At 47.4% G+C, this 14901-nt stretch overlaps 1 protein-coding gene across 1 annotated transcript; it reads left to right on the top strand.

Moving 5' to 3' along the window:
- Window positions 1-1407: 1407 nt before the first annotated feature.
- Window positions 1408-14603, top strand: LOC135915150 (uncharacterized). Its single transcript, XM_070524640.1, has 6 exons — window positions 1408-1543; window positions 7720-7820; window positions 10054-10116; window positions 10190-10264; window positions 10960-11013; window positions 14544-14603. Exons 1-6 carry the CDS (start codon window positions 1408-1410, stop codon window positions 14601-14603), a joined length of 489 nt encoding a protein of 162 aa, XP_070380741.1.
- Window positions 14604-14901: the final 298 nt, after the last annotated feature.

Below are 14901 nucleotides of genomic sequence, written 5' to 3' on the forward strand. Positions count from 1 at the left end.
GCAGTTTAACTTGGTCACAAATGCAGCCCGTGGCGGCTGTCGCGAAAAGACCGCATTCACGTAGCAGTTTTGATTGACAGTTGATCGCTTGTAACGTTCCAGATGTTCCAGAAACAATGTTGTTTGAGCTGTGTCCGAGCTGCAAAAATAAAAAATAAAAGAAACAAAGAGAAGCAAACACCTTCAATTGCAACAGGCCATGAAATAAACCTACTGGGGACGCCACAGCGGGGTCATTCCTTGCTCGAACGTCGGTATATACAGAAAGGCCGTCTCGCGTCACCGCGCTGGGCGCACGGTACTGCGGAATGATATTGAACATGGCGACCGCTGTAGCAGACGACGAGGTTGTCGGCACACTGCCCGGAGCGGCAGGCGAGAAGGGAATCAAGCCACCCAACATGTACATTGTTCCCTTGTCGTGCGGAATTGAGTATGTTGGACAAACTGGGCAGTGTGCTAGTGTGATGTTAAGTAAGCATCAAAGACAGACAGAGAATCAAGACCAATGCGGGCGCATTTAACTTAGTACTGCAGTTCGCGCGTGTTCGTCCCTACGTCCAAAGACAGAACCATAATTTACAGGCACAAACACAAGGATCAAAGCCTAATTCTTGAGGCCTTCCATATTAGGAACAAAGAAAACTGCGTTATCCAGGCGTCTCTCACGTTGAGTTACGAAGATGTAGACTTGTTCCGAAGCAATGCTAAATCAAAGTGTTTGCGGCAACGTGAGCGCGCAATAACCATCATATTCGCGTTCATATTTACTCTTGCGTTGTCGTTGTCGAATTCCGCCGGTGTGAAAAGAAACAGAGGGGAAGGAGAACATTCCAGGAATGTTTTCATACCCCATGTCGTTTGAGCCAACGGTTGGTATCTTCAAACGTGTAAGTCTACGCTTATGCGTATTAGTTTGTCCTTTTTTCCTCGTTCTTTCAAGTAGAATTCAGTTCACAGTCAGCACTAACTTTGCTCACTTCATCTCTTGTCATTGCCTTCTTGTCGCACTGCAGTTAGTAATGAATCAACACCAACTATCCCGACTTCCAGTCCTGTATGTTTTATATTGTAGCTGGCTGGAACTCAGCTGTTCTTAACGTCTGCGCAAATTCAACAATACCATTCGCACCGTAATTTCATACCAAGAGACTAAAAACAGCCCACGGCGTTCGCAATTAATATACTTGTCCTCCAATGTTTAAACAAACTTCGGCCTCCCGTCAGAGCTCTACTCGCGGAGGAGGTCTCTTGACACAGGCGCTCAAATCCCTGTTCCTATCATTCACGTAGATAGTGCGTCGAAGCACCTATAGGCGTCTGTTTAGCAGGACTCGCGTTGGGAGCGCCCGATCACTACGCCTTAGCGACGGTGACCTGTTGTGACAGTGTTGACCACAGTGCAGTATGGGCTCCGCTGACGTTCCAGTGCGTGGGCGTGCCGCCATCACCTCACTGTTGACGTTATTTGTCATTGTGATCTCATTGATGGTCCGTGCCAGCCACGAGCAAGAACGGCTGAGGTGGTGCGGTAAACGACTCAGTAAGTATACATATATGTGTAATACAAAGAGTAAGCACACAGCTTAAACACGTAAGCGCGCCGAGCTCGATGTACTAAAGTGCGAGAAACTGTATCTGCTGCAGTTTGTTGAATATGTTTGTAGTTCGACAACACGGTACGAAAGACAAGCTCACCACTCGTAGCTCAAAACTAAGCAACGCTCCTTATTTATTCCAGAATAGTGTTTGCCTGAGCTCGCCGGTTGCACATAGCATAATTGGTTTCCAGCGGAACGTACTGACGCGGGCAGAAAGGGACGAAGACACACGCTGGACTGAATGTTTATTACTGATTTCCAACACTTTTATAACACAAAACAATCAATTCTCCTTTATTGCTTGTTTTCTGTTGTCAGGCCAATTTTCCGTCTCTCAGCATGAAATATCGTCTTTGTGCAAGTAGCCCTTTTCTTTTTCTGTTAGTGGTACCAATGGTTTGCTGCATGATTGCCCGATTCTGTCAGTGGCCATGGCTTCTAAAATTTCCTGCGTCAGCTTGTCCTGGCTTTTTCCTAGAACCTTGATGTCGTGAAATTGAACGGTGCAATGGTGCTGGCGATGATGAAAAGCGAGATGCTCAGCGGAGCTTCTTTCCAGAGACGCTGCATGTTCGCTTGTCCTGTCATTGATACACCTGCCTGTTCCTCCTATATATCGTCCGCCACATAATAAATGTATATCACATATCACCCCTGTCTTGCAGGTAGGGTGTTTCTTCTTGTGGCGCATTGTGCATTTCTTACTTTTCTGGTCACTGACTCGTGCACACAATGAATGCGCCTTGTTTGGTGCTGAACTTACAACCGTGACCCCTTTCTTTCCGGCTATCTTCTTTAGCTTGTGGGTTAGGCCGCGTACATAATGCACAACGGCGACCTTCTTCCTTTTCTGTGGAATGTTTTATTCTTGTTGAACCTTGCTGTTGAGGAGTCTCGTCTTCTTTAGCAACCCTTCAGCGACCCCTGTAAGCAGGCCTTCGGGATAACCAGCATTGTTCAGCCTGATTACCTGGTGCATGAAGCTCTCTTCCATTACGTGATGACGCGACTTCTTTAGGGCGACCTGTAGCACCGTGGTCACGGTGGCTCGTTTTACGTTATTGGGATGGTCGAAAACGCACGGCAGGAACACACTGCAAGAGTGGGTTTCGTACTTCCAGCATCTTTGCTGCTTTTTGAAGGTGGTGGCCAAATGAAGAAGCCTAATTCATTTCCTTTCTATAATTTCAAAGGTGAAGTTTAAATCCGGACATGCTACATGGAAAGTGGCAAGGACATCTCCCCTACATTTGGTTAGTTCTGGCTCATCTGCTCTATTGTACAACACGAGAAAATCATCCACGTAACAAAATATTGCTAGAACGTGGTTGTCTTTTAAGTCATCCTCAATTATTCTGCCTAGTGCTGCGAGGGAAAGGTCACACAAGTACGGTGCGACTCGTGAGCCCATGCACACTCCGCTTCTCTGAATGTAACGTTGGTCCCCAAAATAAATGACAGTTGCATTAAGATAGCAGTATAGAAGCTCGAGGAAGGTGTCCAAGGAAACGTCAGCCTTATTCTAGAATAGTACAACGCCTTTTCCCTCGATTGTTGCCCGTAGCACCGCCAAGATATGAGGGTGTATCAGAAAGTCTCTGCCCCTATTTTTTATTAGCCAAAATAAAGTACATAGAGGTAATTACAAATAAAATATACGTATTATTCTCCGTACCTTACACTATTTTTCCACATAGTTCCCACACCGGTTCAGGCATTTGTCCCATCGCAGCATTAAACTTGAGATGCCCCTTTAATGGAATTCGTCCGGCTGACTGTGGAACCACCGTTATACTGCTGTCTTGGCTTCATCGTTGCACGTGAATCGCTGTACTGCCAGGAACTTCTTCAGCGGAGCAACAACGTGGAAATCACTAGGGGCAAGGTCCGGACTGTATGGTTGGTGTTCCAGACTCTGCAAGTGAAATGACCGGAGCTTGTGGGCGGTTCTTATTGCCACATGTGGCCTCGCACTGTCGTGGAGGATAACCGCGTTGTGTACATGAGAATCTCTCGGCGTTCTCGCCTGATGGCAGCGAGAAGACGTGAGAGTGTGGAACAATAACTGTGGGCATTGATGGTTGCACCTTGTGGCATGAAATCCAGCAGAAGCAGTCCTAAGCGATCCCAGAATACCGTTAACATCATTTTCGCAACAGATGGTACTGAACGGCATTTTTTTGCCACAGGTGAACCCGGATACTTCCCCACCATGCCCTGCTGCTTTGATTACGGTGCAAAATGCAGTATCCACCATTCATCATCAGTAACAATGTGGTCCACGAAACTTTTACCCTCCTCGGCACACCGTTGCAGATGATCCAGTGAAGCAATCATTCCCTTGCCTTTCATCATGTCATCTAACTGCCTAGGCACCCACGAATACGAACCCTAAGGACCCGTGAACGACATCGTAAACACTCCCATACGAAGTTCCAAGCTCCCGGAAAGTGTCCTTGAGAGGCACACGCCGATCCGCTTTCACCATTGTATCCACGTGGGAAATGTCAGCTAGCGACGCACGCAGCCTCCCCGAATGCTCATAGCAGCGCAAGTATTCCGGGCCCTTTGCGAATTCACAACACCACCACCTCACCATTCGCAAAGCGAGACACATTTCCCCATACTTGGGCTGCATTTTCCTGTGGATTTCGGTGGGCGTTCACCCCCTTGCTCCATAGAAAACGAATCACACCTCGTTGCTCGTACGCCGTGGATGTGTGAAGCACAACCACCATCTTCAACAATTGAGAGCAGCGCCGTGCCGCTGAGCTACCGACAGATAAGGCCGAGCTAGTCCAATAAAGGTCCACCGCTTGGAACGGGTATGTTGACTTGGCATTTACAGCCGCAATTTATTGGCTAAAAAATAGGGGTAAAGACTTTCTCATTTGCCCTCGTACCTAAAGAAGGGGGGGGGGGGGAGTAATACATGTCTAGAATATCGACAGAAAATATTCCCAAGGCCCTCGAACCGTGAGAATAAAGGTAGTGTATAGAAGCTTCCGAGTTTTCGATCCTGTATGAGTCATCGACGTCAAACCGTGACAACTGCATTGCCAGATACGTTGAAACTTGTGCCTGCCACCTGTTCCACTCCGACACGATGACCCTAAAGGGAATGTTTTCTTTGTGGGTCTTCGCTATAAAAAACGCAGAAAGGGTAGTACCCCTCGAGTTCTTGACATGTTCATAGGTGGCCCACGTTCGCATGGCTTAGAATATGCATTACATTCTTTCTTGCCTCAGTTAGACGTCGATTTTCTACAGAGACGAAGTTTTTCTTCAAGGCCTTAAAAGTTTTCTTCAAGGTTTCAAATCAATAATAAGCATTCAGTTGCTAGTAAAGCGTGTGTCATCGTTCCTTTCTGTCCGCGTATGTTCTGCTGGAAACGAGTTGTCCTTACTTATTTACATGCTTTCTCTCACCACATATGCGACATACTGTATGAATGGTAGTTAATTTCCATTTATAAACTTCCAGGGAAGACAGAAAACTGTTTATTTATAACAGAGTGGTTAGTCCGCGCATATTCATCTACATGCTACTCTGCAGGGAACGGGAGGAGGGAAAAAAATTACCTAGAAGGAGGTAGGCAGAAAAATATTAAACATACAGAAAATGTAAAGGTCTTTTATTATCGGCAGCAGGGTAAGTGTCCCAGGCGATATAGGCCGATAATCGAGGTAATTCTTGACAGTTATTACAACAAAAAAAAATATATTTTTGGAATCAAACATATGGAATCAATATATAAAAACAATAGGTTATGGGCTTTGGGCTCTGTCGATAAGCAAGGGGTGAGGGACTCGGCATTTCTGCCCAAATCAAGGAGCTCTGCTTAAACTTTTCCGAGTTCACCTGATATCTTTGTCGCTCGTCTCAGTTGGGCTCCCAAGCAAGATGTGCTGAGAGACTCCACGGCGCCGCAGTTGTCCCAACATAGACCTGCAGTCAGGCCATTGAGAAAAATAAGGCTGTTCGTATGAGCAACGTTTAGTTGCTCATACGAAGAAGACGCCGGTGATGGAGGTTTTTTAGATGCCGCAGTAGATATAGTGGTAGCTTTAATTGCAGTTCAGAACCAATGTTGTAGAAAACTTTTAGTTGTTTGAAGGTGAGACCAGCTTCTGTTCCGTTCAGTCAGCACACAGAACCACGATTTAAGCCTCACATTTAGTAACAAAGAACAATTATATAAATCTAAAGTGAACTGAGCTACCTCATCCGCGTTTTCCTTAACTGCAATACGAGTACCAAAGTGGTTGTCGCCCTCACGAGCTACGTACCTCATCCGTGTTTTTCCTCACCTGCAATACGAGTCCTGGAACATGTGGTAGTCCTGGATGTGGCTTCCATTGCCCTGGAAGCCACATCCAAGTGCTACCACATGTTCACCATACGATGTCAAGTCGTTTAGGCGTGTTCTGTCATAGACAAGAATGTGACTGCTTGGCGTTAAGTTTTTTTGTTCAAAGGTTTTGCTACACTGATTTTGAGCGTACGAGAATTGTGACTTGTTGTTGACGTTGCCGTAATAGGCGTATGTATTCCAAGGCCTGTTTCAATCACGTACAGCTCGGCCGATGATGCTGACGTTACCCTCTCTAAACGCCGCGAAGACAAAAAACAGGGAGGTTGATCATGCGGATCGCCAGCCTTCTAGAAACACAGGCTGTGGCGATAGGCGAATGGAAGTCACCCGCCGTGGTGGCTTTGGCGTTGCGATGCTCAGCCCGAGGGCGCGGCATCAATTACCGGCCGCGGCGGCCGCATTTCGATGGAGGTGAAGTGCAAAAACGCCCGTGCACCGTGCCTTGCATGCACGTTAAAGATCCGCAGGTGGTGCAAGTTAGTCCGTAGTCCCCCACTACGGTGTGCCTCATAATCATATCGTGGTTTTGGCACACAAAACCCCATAATTTTTTCTTCTTTCTCGCTTGATGACGGGTGATGCCATGCAGCCGATATTTTTGTCTAAGCAAGCTAATCAGTAAGGCAGCTATACGAGGCCACTAAAGCCCATGGAACGTTACTTGAAGTCCGGCGGCAGTCGAATTGCTTGATTCATTAGCGACGCAAGTTGGCACGGTTCAAGCTCCTTTGACTCCAAGAACACGCTCCAGTAAGGCCGGTTTAACGCGGAGCGGTAAGACAAACGCTAGAGGTGGTAGCGAAGGCACAGGGATAGTCGTAGCTAAAGGTACCCATTTGCAAGCGGCACTTTACCACGCAGGCTAGTCTGGTATTTCGTTGGGAAAGGAGAAAGCAGCAAGCACTGGACGAAGGAATTGAGAATGGCCACCCGTTTGGGACCGTCCCGCAAGCGAACCACGTTTCCATTACTAACTTGAGGTAAAGCGCAAAAGAGCGGCGCAGGACGACAGAGTAGACGAAGTCACGGGGCTACTTTCTTTCTTTTCGCTTTTATTTGCGACAATTTGGTAAAAATTGGCTCAGGAGTCACAGCAAAAAGCCCGGAAAGAGCTTAAGTAGGCTGTGCCACCCTGACAGCGTAGGCAGTAAATCCAATTTACAGATGATTACACATCATATATGCCGACCCAGATACCATACATCAAGGCAAACACAGTGAAATACAGTGAAATACAGTGAAATATGTAGTTCTTTTCACGGAGTGAAAATCATTGAAAATCAAACCTAATACACAATGCACACGCACAATGAAGTAAATCCACATAATACACAATGAAATGCAGTATAATACACAACAGTAATAACGAGAAGTCCTGCTGAGCGCTGTTCTGCGCTTTGCCTCGAGTCATGCATTGCCAACTCGCCCACCACTCTGTTCTGTTCCAACTCCATTACTAAGCAAGCGGCACATAAACAGACTGCGCTTTTGGCACGTAAAACTCCGGAATTCGGTAAGCATGCAATGAAACGAGAAAGAACACGCTAAGCATTATCTTTCACTTTTACAGCCTTCACCGAATGTTTTTTACGCATGTAGGCCTACAGGTTTGTCTTTGTGGTTTGAAGTGTATAGGCCGGCGCTATCTCTGTGCCGTTTGGCAAAGACTAAGGGTAAATGTAATGAAGTTGTGAGGCAAGCGCAAAATCATTCTTCTTGCGTGGCCTCGGCTTCCCACTCAGATCCGAGAGACTTCGCTCGTGCCATGCGGGCAGCGACTGATTTGATGCTGGCGTGCAAGAATCAAATCATGTTGGTGAACATCAGTCCCCTGGTCATCAAGGTAAGTATTTCGAGCGCAGTGACGTACCAACTAGTTCTCGAGTTATATATATATATATATATATATATATATATATATATATATATATATATATATATATATATATATATATATATATATATATATATATATATATATGTGTATATATATATTCTTTCTTTTCTTTATAGGCTTTCCTTATTCAGATCTGTCATACTCGGCACAGTGCGTTCGTTCAACTCAAGCGAAACAAGCAGGCGCGAATCCAGGTTTTTTGGGAGGGAGGGGCGGTCGACTTTTAAATGGTGATTGATGATGATGATTGCACGGATATTTACGATCAACAACAGCAATAATAATAATAAGAAGAAGAAGAAGAAGAAATTCTTTAGCCAGTCCCAGGAAGCCTTCATATTTGGCACGTAGTTTCTGGTAACTCGTTGGGGTTTCCCACTTTACCCATGCCACGTCTCCCGACTTCCTCCGTCGGCGCTGGACGATGACGCCGGTGCAGGAAGCTCTTTCGTGGGCCGCGGCTATAGGATGTTGCTCAGAAGCATTTCTCGTGCCACGTAGCAGCCAGCATTTACGGGGTGTCCATGTTTAGCAAAGCCCCTTTATAATAGAGGGACTTTAATGTTAAGACACACATTTGTATGGCTTCATCCCAACAGCATTCTGAAACAAGGTGTCGACGGCGTACGCGGGGTGTTTGTAGATGCTGGTCCCATGCCTCGTGCTGTTCACTGTTTTTGAAGCGAAGCTTTCTTTGCCTCTTCGACTTTCCCACTGCTGCTGCTGCTGTGGGCTGCTCTCGCACACACCTCCTCCGGGGGTGATGCAGAGCGTGTATACACATGACAAATAAGAGAGGAAAGGCGACGGGAGAAACTCGTTTTCATCCCACCGCGTCGAGTGTGCACAATGCCCTCTGGAGCTCCCTGGCCGTTGCCATATTAGCCGCTTGACAGCTGTAATTATCCGTGACTTCCCTCAGAAGCATTGCAGAAACTGCAGTGCTTCCCTTTCTGCTAACGTGCGAGGCCACAGGGGACGCAGATAGAACTGTAGAGAGGAGAAGAGGAGAACGAGAGAGGGGAGAAGAGGCAGTTCCCATATAGGAGAGGGGGGCAGGTGACGTGAGAAGGCAAGGACAGCGGATCATACGACAGCGGTTGCGGAGAAACAGGATAACCTTAAATTCAAGGTACGGTACAGTAGGTTGCGGCTATTTCTGAAAAATAAACGCCATGCAAATATGTGAAGCAGGAAACTTACGCAGGGCGTGCAGAAGCAGAGCCGAATTGATTAAAGCACAGCGCAGAGTCCCGGAGACACTACGGAAGCGGTCGACCATCAAATCAACACTTCTGTGCCTGCCACGTTGGCTTTACAGCTATGGTATTGCTAGAGGTCACGGATTTGATCCCAATCGTGGCAGCCGCATTTCGACGAGGTCGAAATAGAAATTATGCACGTGATCTTTGATTTTGGGACACGTTAACGAATATAACAGTATCAAAATTAATTCGGAGTCCGTCACTACGGCTTGCCTCATAATCTGAGTGTGGTTTTGGCACGTACAGCCCCATAATCCAATTCCAGTTTAATACTTCTGCCACAATGCGATGTGCCGTGTGAGGAAATGGCAATGCTCAACCGTCTGAGAGGTTATAATATATGGCGAACAACAACGCCTCAAACTAACACCTCTCCCTGTGTCTTCTGTGTACTACGCAGACAAACGGCAGTGGTACACGCAAGGCAACGTTTAACATGAACTCACCACTCTCGTGTTAGCCTAAACGTTGAAGAAATTAAGCTTTAGCCGTCAACATCACCGCTAATTATCGTCAATCAAAGCATCCATCACGAAAAGCTTGGCTTACATCGATTCCCACAGAGCGTGGGATCTGCCTTATCTTTACAACACGGAGACAACCGAGCTTGGATTGTCTGGCTTCAACTTTGACCTTTCAAGTAGACCATTGGCTTCGGGATGGTAGGCTGGTGCAAAGTGCTCAATTTGTACAGCCAGTGTGTCGAACCAAATCGGAAATAAACACAAACCGGAGCTGAAACGCTATTTTCATCGTTTTGCGCCGTCTTGGAACTCGAACCGGTACTTTCGCTGCTTTAAGTGGCACACAGACGTAAACCCTGCCAAGGAATCGCTGTCTGTTTTAAGGTGTACTGCCCTCTGCAAATACTCTAGAACATTAGTTAAACCGCATCTCTAGCATCGTTAATGCAGGAACATCGGCGTCTATGCATCATCGTCCGGATGTGCTACGCCTTCACCACGTACAGCGACAATGTAAGTCGGGAGCCCTGCTTTAGTTTACACTCGCCTCGAAGCACACCTTCTGACACTATACGATGCTTTTCAGACTGCAACTGAATTTCAAAGGGCCTTGATGCTGTGTATAGAGAGAATGTTGCACATTGCGCACGTCATCAATCCGGTACGTACGCGAGGATGCCCTAAATATCATCGCGTGCTTTGAGTATGGCCCAACTTTATGTGGAGAGTTTGTCAAATTACTCTTTCAGGAACCATCAACACATTAATTTTGTTCAGGCGAAAAATATTGTCACAGACAGAGAAAGATAAATGAGCATATATTTAAAGTATCGCGGACAAGCCAAAAAGCCGGATAGCTAGTGTAGCCTGAAGACCCTGCTCCGTGGTCATATTCGTCACATTGACGAGTGTCGTCATAGTCGTGGTGCTCACACGTAGCTACCGCGACAATATCATGATGCTCCGATTCTCAGACGTAGAAAAGGTTCATATTACGTTGCAAAGCACCTATAATGTCAACTCCTTAATGACGTGCGAAAAAATCTCATTGAGTGTACGGTGATATTTGTAACGCGGAGCTAGAAAGTGCACTGAAAGTGATCTGTGGGAGTAATGAAAAAAAATCAGTTCACCCATGCAGCACACTTCCCGAATTTGTATCGGCTTATACACCTAAGCAACAAAAAAACATGGAGTTCTTAACATATCTGTGCCGATAATCTCGTTACCTCGTCAAACTGCAGAAAGATGAAAACGATAAGTTGGGCTTACGAGGTACACGATGGTATTATATTAATAAGCAGAGTTATATTTAAACCTCTTAATGCATTGAATTTTTTTCTTTTCTCCGCTAAGGTACTGATGGAAGAAATACGGCTGAATGTGACCAGCGTGTTGGATGCTATGAATGTGAGCAATGGAATTCTCTACCTACGAAGGCTTGATGGATGGAATTATTGTGTACGAAAAGAGCGCTTCGAACTGCAAGCACGTACTTCACCTATCAATTAAGGCTGAGGCCTTGCTCTCCGCTGGATGTCCTTAATTACTTGCTTGGTCAAAGCATAGGGCCCATAACTTGCTTATTCAGTTACCCCACATGAGACCTTATGCGTTTTATGCTGAGATATATAAAGACAGTGTGATGTCCCGCCGAGGAAGCATGCATGTTGATCTGCGCTATTGAAGCCGCACAGAGGACGGAAAAGAACGGCGAGAGATAATGATGTGCATAGAGAGAATGAACGAGCATGTGTTTGAAGCACGTAAATCAGCGTGTTTTTGAAGGGGCCCTTTAGATACGTTGGAAATTTCGGTCATACGTCAGAAGTCGTATATGGCCCTGCTATACTGCAAGCATTTTTAAAGAGAGCGGAGGTAGAAGCGGATGGAAGTGTTGTGAAGAAATTTGGTGAGACTACGACGATACCCAATGCTCAGCAGTGAATCTCTCTCTCTCTCTCTCTCTCTCATTGCCTCCGCCAAAGCGCAGAAACGACATTCCTCCATTCCATATCGGTAGCGAATGTCCAGTGAACGCCTGCGTCATAAGCCCAGTCTCTAGGAGGCAATTGCGTCTTACGCATGTAATTGCTGGTGGAGAGAGTATAGATCCTCTTAAAAACTGATAAATCCTCCTATTTTCTGCCATGTTGCGGCATACATCAGTGCAATACTTTGTGGATCCACAATCGTCAACTCGTGATCTACGCAGCGTGTTTGTCTCTTCGCAGTGCGCATGCCTGCTGCGATACTGTTTAAGGTCTTTAAAGTCTTTTGAGTCCTCAACCACTGCAGTACCAACAGCACATAAGTGCTCTTATTCCACTTATTCAAGTCATGGGGTTCTTGCATTGCCCAGGGGGCGCTGCGAGAATGGCGCTAAAAAGCGCCCTCTGTCCTGAACTGGATAGTACCAAGCTTGGTCGTCTGCTTCGGAAAGCACGTTTACAATATGGACCCGCCACTTTCGGTTTTGTTGTAACACGGCTTGCAGTGAATATCGGGCGCCGAATATTTTTTTCAGGGGTGGCACGCTGCGTAAAGTCAATAAATTATGCAACGCCGAATACGTGTACGCCGTTCAAGAAATAAGCCGCAAAGTTTTAGCGCGGTGTCAATCGCAAGTGAAGCGAGGCACGTACGAAGTTGAACTTCAGGTAAGGTTTGCACGCTGCTAGATTCAGGAGCACAAACGCGAGGAAATGCTTGCGATAAATGAATTCCCAGCCGCGATAAGCAGACATCGTGTGTACGGAACTGCTCGAGCACACGACGGTACGCGCTGTTAAGAACGGCCCAGCTGAGGTGCAAGTGTTGCCAGCCAGTTACGACAACGGGCGTCAACGTTTCCTAGAGTGCCACCGCAAACCTCTAGCCACGGCGTCACTAAATCGCCATTGTGACTGAATGCGTTCGGCGGGCCAACTATTGTTACCGAACCCACCAACGCGAACCTGATCTGCCGCGAGCGGGGCAGTTGCCGCGGGAACCTCGTCGGGGCCCCCTTCCCACGCGCCGACCAAGACGCAGGACTACCTGGGCGCGCTGCGAGGGTCCGCTCCGAGTTCTACGAAATTCGTGTGTTGTCGGTTTCGGACCGTGAACCTGTGTGTGTGTGCGTGTGTGTGTGTAAACCGTCCCGCGGAGAGGCGGCTAGTTTACGATGCCTAACGAACGTTCGCGTCACCTTGTATCAGGGGAGAACCGATTGTTTAAAAATCGCTGTTGTGCGGATGCTGGACACACTCTCTCAAGCAGTCGTGTTAGAATGATGTACTTTCTTTCGCAGTCATGCTAGACTGATGTAAATACTGTAAATAAACCCCTATTCCTCGTTCTCGATGAGAAGGAGTCCTTCCCTTCATCAACATCCTCAGCGTGGATAAGTTGGACGACGGCATGGGCCAGCTACCTTCTAATTCATGCCGGACTCCAATCTTGACAACGGGTTACGAGCGATAGGATTGAGCCCCCAATCCTGACAGCGCCGCGACGGCAGCGGTCTTTCGACATGCCGGGAGACGGCGGGCCTCCTGCAATCTTTGTTGACTGCATGCCGCTAGACAAGTAGTTATGCCTGCACTGTAGTAGCGGCCATCTGTCCCTTTAGCAACTCATAAATAATTGGTGCAATGCATATGAGCTCGCAGTAACGTACGTGCGAATCGCACTGCAGCGCGAGCTCGTGCGCTGCTCGCTTGATGTAGCTTTTAATGACAGCGCTCGAACACCGATGTCCTGCAATCAATATTACCTTGCTGCGCTGCCTCAACGTGCTGGCTTGAGGTCAAAGATGAGCACATTTAACTCTCTAACATGTGCTGCTCGTAGTGGGGTAGTGAATTTTCACCGAATCAGCCCGACCATTTTTGGTCACTTGCACACACCTGGTCATTTCACCAGTTCGCACCAGTCGAATTGTTAATTGTCGCTGTGGCCGGGTCTCGAATCGAGAATCACCATCCATGCCTGCTGCTATGTCGGTCTGCCGTCGGGACTGTAGGTGCAAAAGACCGAATTTTAGAACGCAGATAATCAAGGAAGCTTCAAGACAGGCGAAGCAGTCAGCATGGCGCGAAGTTTCGCTTACCCAGCGCGACGAACTGCAGCTATCCAGTGCGCCCGACGCTCCGCTACGTGAGGCCTTGAAGGAAAACGGTAGAATCTGATGTTGGGATTCAGGCCTTCTTGTTCATGGCAGCCCACGACGCAGAAGTAACGACGGTGACGCTTTTTCGAGGCTGAGCTAGGTCTCTCCGGATGGGCGTCGCCGATTCCTTCAGCTTCCAGCCTTACGTCTCACGGAGAGTCTGTTTTCGTTAAACTATAGCCTGTGGCTAGCTCGCAGCGTGGTCGGCGTGGTCTGTGAGAAGTGACGAGCCTTTTCGCACTCGCAACAGGGCAGAAGAAAGTGCGAATCGACGTAAAACTCGGGCTAGAAACGTGCTTCGCCACAGCCGGGGCTCAATACTACCCAAGCCGGTACTACTCAGATAACGTTTCGCGCGCCGCCACCAGGCACCGCTACTATACGTCAAACTCCAGCGCAAGATGCCCATATGCCGTCAAGCAATGCGCCGAAAGCAGCACCGTAGCAGAATGTTTGTTCTACAATGCACGCCACTGAAGTAACCAGCGTCAGCCACTCTCGAGCACGGGCAAAGTATTTGTAAAACACATGGTGCAGTATTTTATACAGCTGGCAATGATTGTAGTTCGGGCTTTTCATATATGGGCTCCCCTGTGATCACATGGGACTGTTGAACATGTATAGGTTATGGGCCACGCGACTTTTATATTGAAGCATGGCGTCAACCATGACCCATCGCACTGAATACACCTCAGTCCGATTGTGAGCGCCTTTAGTCATTATAGACGTTGAATACGAAACTTATAATCCGTCATGGTAGCTCGGTGTTGATGACGTGCTGCCGCAGGCCACGGATGCGGGCTTGATTTCAAGCCGCGGCGGTCGCATTCTCATCCAGGACATCTGAGGCCGCTGAACTCCTGGACTGACGAAAAAATCTCGTGTACCGTAGCTATAGTGTGCGCATTAAGTAACCAACGTGGTCCGCAACAATTAGAATCAAGGCAGACGAAATAATGTGTGCAAGCCCACTCGTGAGCGCGTGCTTATGTGCAAGCATGAGAGCACATATCCGTTATTTCATCTTGCCGCTGAGTGCGGGATTTGGCCAACGTAGAGGTGGACTATGAGAACGGAATGTTTATTTGCATTATGTACAGGAATAGAACAAAGCAAAATAACAGTAACATACTCAATAACAGTAA

This window comes from Dermacentor albipictus, chromosome 8 (genome assembly GCF_038994185.2).
Source record: "Dermacentor albipictus isolate Rhodes 1998 colony chromosome 8, USDA_Dalb.pri_finalv2, whole genome shotgun sequence".
NCBI classification, from domain to species: domain Eukaryota; kingdom Metazoa; phylum Arthropoda; class Arachnida; order Ixodida; family Ixodidae; genus Dermacentor; species Dermacentor albipictus.

Coding starts and splice junctions, on each gene's coding strand:
- LOC135915150 (XM_070524640.1), top strand. CDS start 1,408: ATGGGCTCCGCTGACGTTCCAGTGCGTGGGCGTGCCGCCATCACCTCA. Junction 1,544..7,719: donor GTGGTGCGGTAAACGACTCA/GTAAGTATACAT, acceptor CTTCCCACTCAG/ATCCGAGAGACTTCGCTCGT. Junction 10,117..10,189: donor TCACCACGTACAGCGACAAT/GTAAGTCGGGAG, acceptor GATGCTTTTCAG/ACTGCAACTGAATTTCAAAG.